We start from the raw sequence: 2,500 nt of genomic DNA, 5'->3' as shown, positions 1-2,500 counted from the left end.
GTGGGTGTGTGTGTGAATGGCTGTGTGGGTACCTGCTTAAAGGAGAGGGCTGTGTGGGTGTGTGAGTGGCTGTGTGGGTGTGTGTGTGAATGGCTGTGTGATACCTGCTTAAAGGGGAGGGCTGTGTGGGTACCTGCTTAAAGGTGAGGGCTGTGTGGGTACCTGCTTAAATGGGAGGGCTGTGTGGGTACCTGCTTAAAGGGGAGGGCTGTGTGGGTACCTGCTTAAAGGGGAGGGCTGTGTGGGTACCTGCTTAAAGGGGAGGGCTGTGTGGGTGTGTGTGTGTGTGAGTGGCTGTGTGGGTGTGTGTGTGTGTGTGTGTGAGTGGCTGTGTGGGTACCTGCTTAAAGGGGAGGGCTGTGTGGGTGTGTGTGTGTGTGTGAGTGGCTGTGTGGGTACCTACTTAAAGGGGAGGGCTGTGTGGGTGTGTGTGTGTGTGAGTGGCTGTGTGGGTGTGTGTGTGTGTGTAAATGTAAATGTAAATGTAAATGTAAATGTAAATGTAAATGTGTGTGTGTGAGTGGCTGTGTGGGTACCTGCTTAAAGGGGAGGGCTGTGTGGGTGTGTGTGTGTGTGTGAGTGGCTGTGTGGGTACCTACTTAAAGGGGAGGGCTGTGTGGGTGTGTGTGTGTGTGTGTGGCTGTGTGGGTACCTACTTAAAGGGGAGGGCTGTGTGGGTGTGTGTGTGTGTGAGTGGCTGTGTGGGTGTGTGTGTGTGTGTGTGTGAGTGGCTGTGTGGGTACCTGCTTAAAGGGGAGGGCTGTGTGGGTGTGTGTGTGTGTGAGTGGCTGTGTGGGTGTGTGTGTGTGTGTGTGAGTGGCTGTGTGGGTACCTGCTTAAAGGGGAGGGCTGTGTGGGTGTGTGTGTGTGTGTGTGGCTGTGTGGGTACCTACTTAAAGGGGAGGGCTGTGTGGGTGTGTGTGTGTGTGAGTGGCTGTGTGGGTGTGTGTGTGTGTGAGTGGCTGTGTGGGTACCTGCTTAAAGGGGAGGGCTGTGTGGGTGTGTGTGTGTGTGTGAGTGGCTGTGTGGGTACCTACTTAAAGGGGAGGGCTGTGTGGGTGTGTGTGTGTGTGAGTGGCTGTGTGGGTGTGTGTGTGTGTGTGTGTGAGTGGCTGTGTGGGTACCTGCTTAAAGGGGAGGGCTGTGTGGGTGTGTGTGTGTGTGTGAGTGGCTGTGTGGGTACCTACTTAAAGGGGAGGGCTGTGTGGGTGTGTGTGTGTGTGAGTGGCTGTGTGGGTACCTGCTTAAAGGGGAGGGCTGTGTGGGTGTGTGTGTGTGTGAGTGGCTGTGTGGGTACCTGCTTAAAGGGGAGGGCTGTGTGGGTACCTACTTAAAGGGGAGGGCTGTGTGGTACCTGATGAAAGCTAAATGACAAAGGCTTCAGCATAGGTCATGTCTGTAAAAGTGATGTGACCCAACGTGAGAATTGATGTGTGTGTGTGTGTGTGTGTGTGAGTGGCTGTGTGTGTGGCTGTGTTAAGTGTGATTGGCTGTGTGTTTGAGAGTGTAAGTGGCTGTGTGTGTGTGTGTGTGTGTGTGTGTGTGTGTGTGTGTGTGTGTGTGTGTGTGGGTGTGTGTTTCTGCCACAGAAATATGAGTGGGAGGAACATGATGTGCATACGTGTTTGTGTGTGTGTGTGTGTTAGAAAAGATAATAACTATGTAGGAGGATGTGTGATGTGTGTAATGTCTGTTGTGTGAGTGTGTGTGTGTGTGTGTGTGTGTGTGTGTGTGTGAGTGTGAGTGTGTGTGTGTGTGTGTGTGTGTGTGTGTGTGTGTGTGTGTGTGTGTGTGTGTGTGTGTGAGCTTACTGGAGACAGCCGGTCTGAGTGCTGGCACAGTCGATGTATTGTCGGAGCGCCAAGCGGAACTCATCCTGTTCATCCTCCAGCACAGAGAGTTGCCTCTGAACAATCAGGATATGCTGCAGAGACACACAGACACACACACAGGGATATAAGTGCATAGGTAACTGCATGATCATTCAGGTAAACTCACACTCACAAGTCATACTAATTCCCACTTAATGTTGTAAACAAACACACACTCTAGGTCAGTGGTTCTCAACCGGGGGTCCGCGTGCTCTTCAGAATGTTCCAACATGTACGTTGATTTGTATGGGCCATATGTGGGTTAAATGCCTGCGTTCGCAGGTTTGTAATTCCTTGATATTCACTGCTTCGGAAAGTTTATCACCGCATTCATTGGCAACGGGTTTTTTTGTTTCTAATTCACATCTTTCATATCATTCCGCAAGTAGTCCGGTTAGTTAACGTAACGGAAGGTCATTGAAACTTGAAGTCAGACCCCCCAATGCCACACAGATTGGCTTGCAAATATGTGCTATCTGGCAGATATATATCAGCAAACTGAACGAACTGAATATGTCTGCAGGGAAAGGACACCAGCATTTTAAACCTGTATGACAAGGTGGGAGGTTTCCCGAAGAAAGCAGAGCTGTGGAGAAGAGCCTCTGCACAGGGGGATTTCACCTGCTTTC

At 51.0% G+C, this 2,500-nt stretch overlaps 1 protein-coding gene across 1 annotated transcript in view; it reads right to left on the bottom strand.

The window, feature by feature from the left end:
* necab1 (N-terminal EF-hand calcium binding protein 1) overlaps positions 1-2,500 on the bottom strand; it is a gene marked incomplete at both ends in the record, with an annotated part of 51,216 nt that overhangs the window by 4,888 nt on the left and 43,828 nt on the right. The window contains one exon of the mRNA XM_080859760.1: positions 1,812-1,924. Within this exon, the coding sequence (XP_080715886.1) occupies positions 1,812-1,924 (113 nt within the window). The remainder of the gene's footprint in view (positions 1-1,811; positions 1,925-2,500) is intronic.

Source organism: Sprattus sprattus, assembly GCF_963457725.1.
Source record: "Sprattus sprattus genome assembly, chromosome: 20".
Lineage (NCBI taxonomy): Eukaryota > Metazoa > Chordata > Actinopteri > Clupeiformes > Clupeidae > Sprattus > Sprattus sprattus.
Note: the sequence above shows the minus strand (reverse complement) of the source record. Positions and strands in the feature narration are given on the sequence as shown.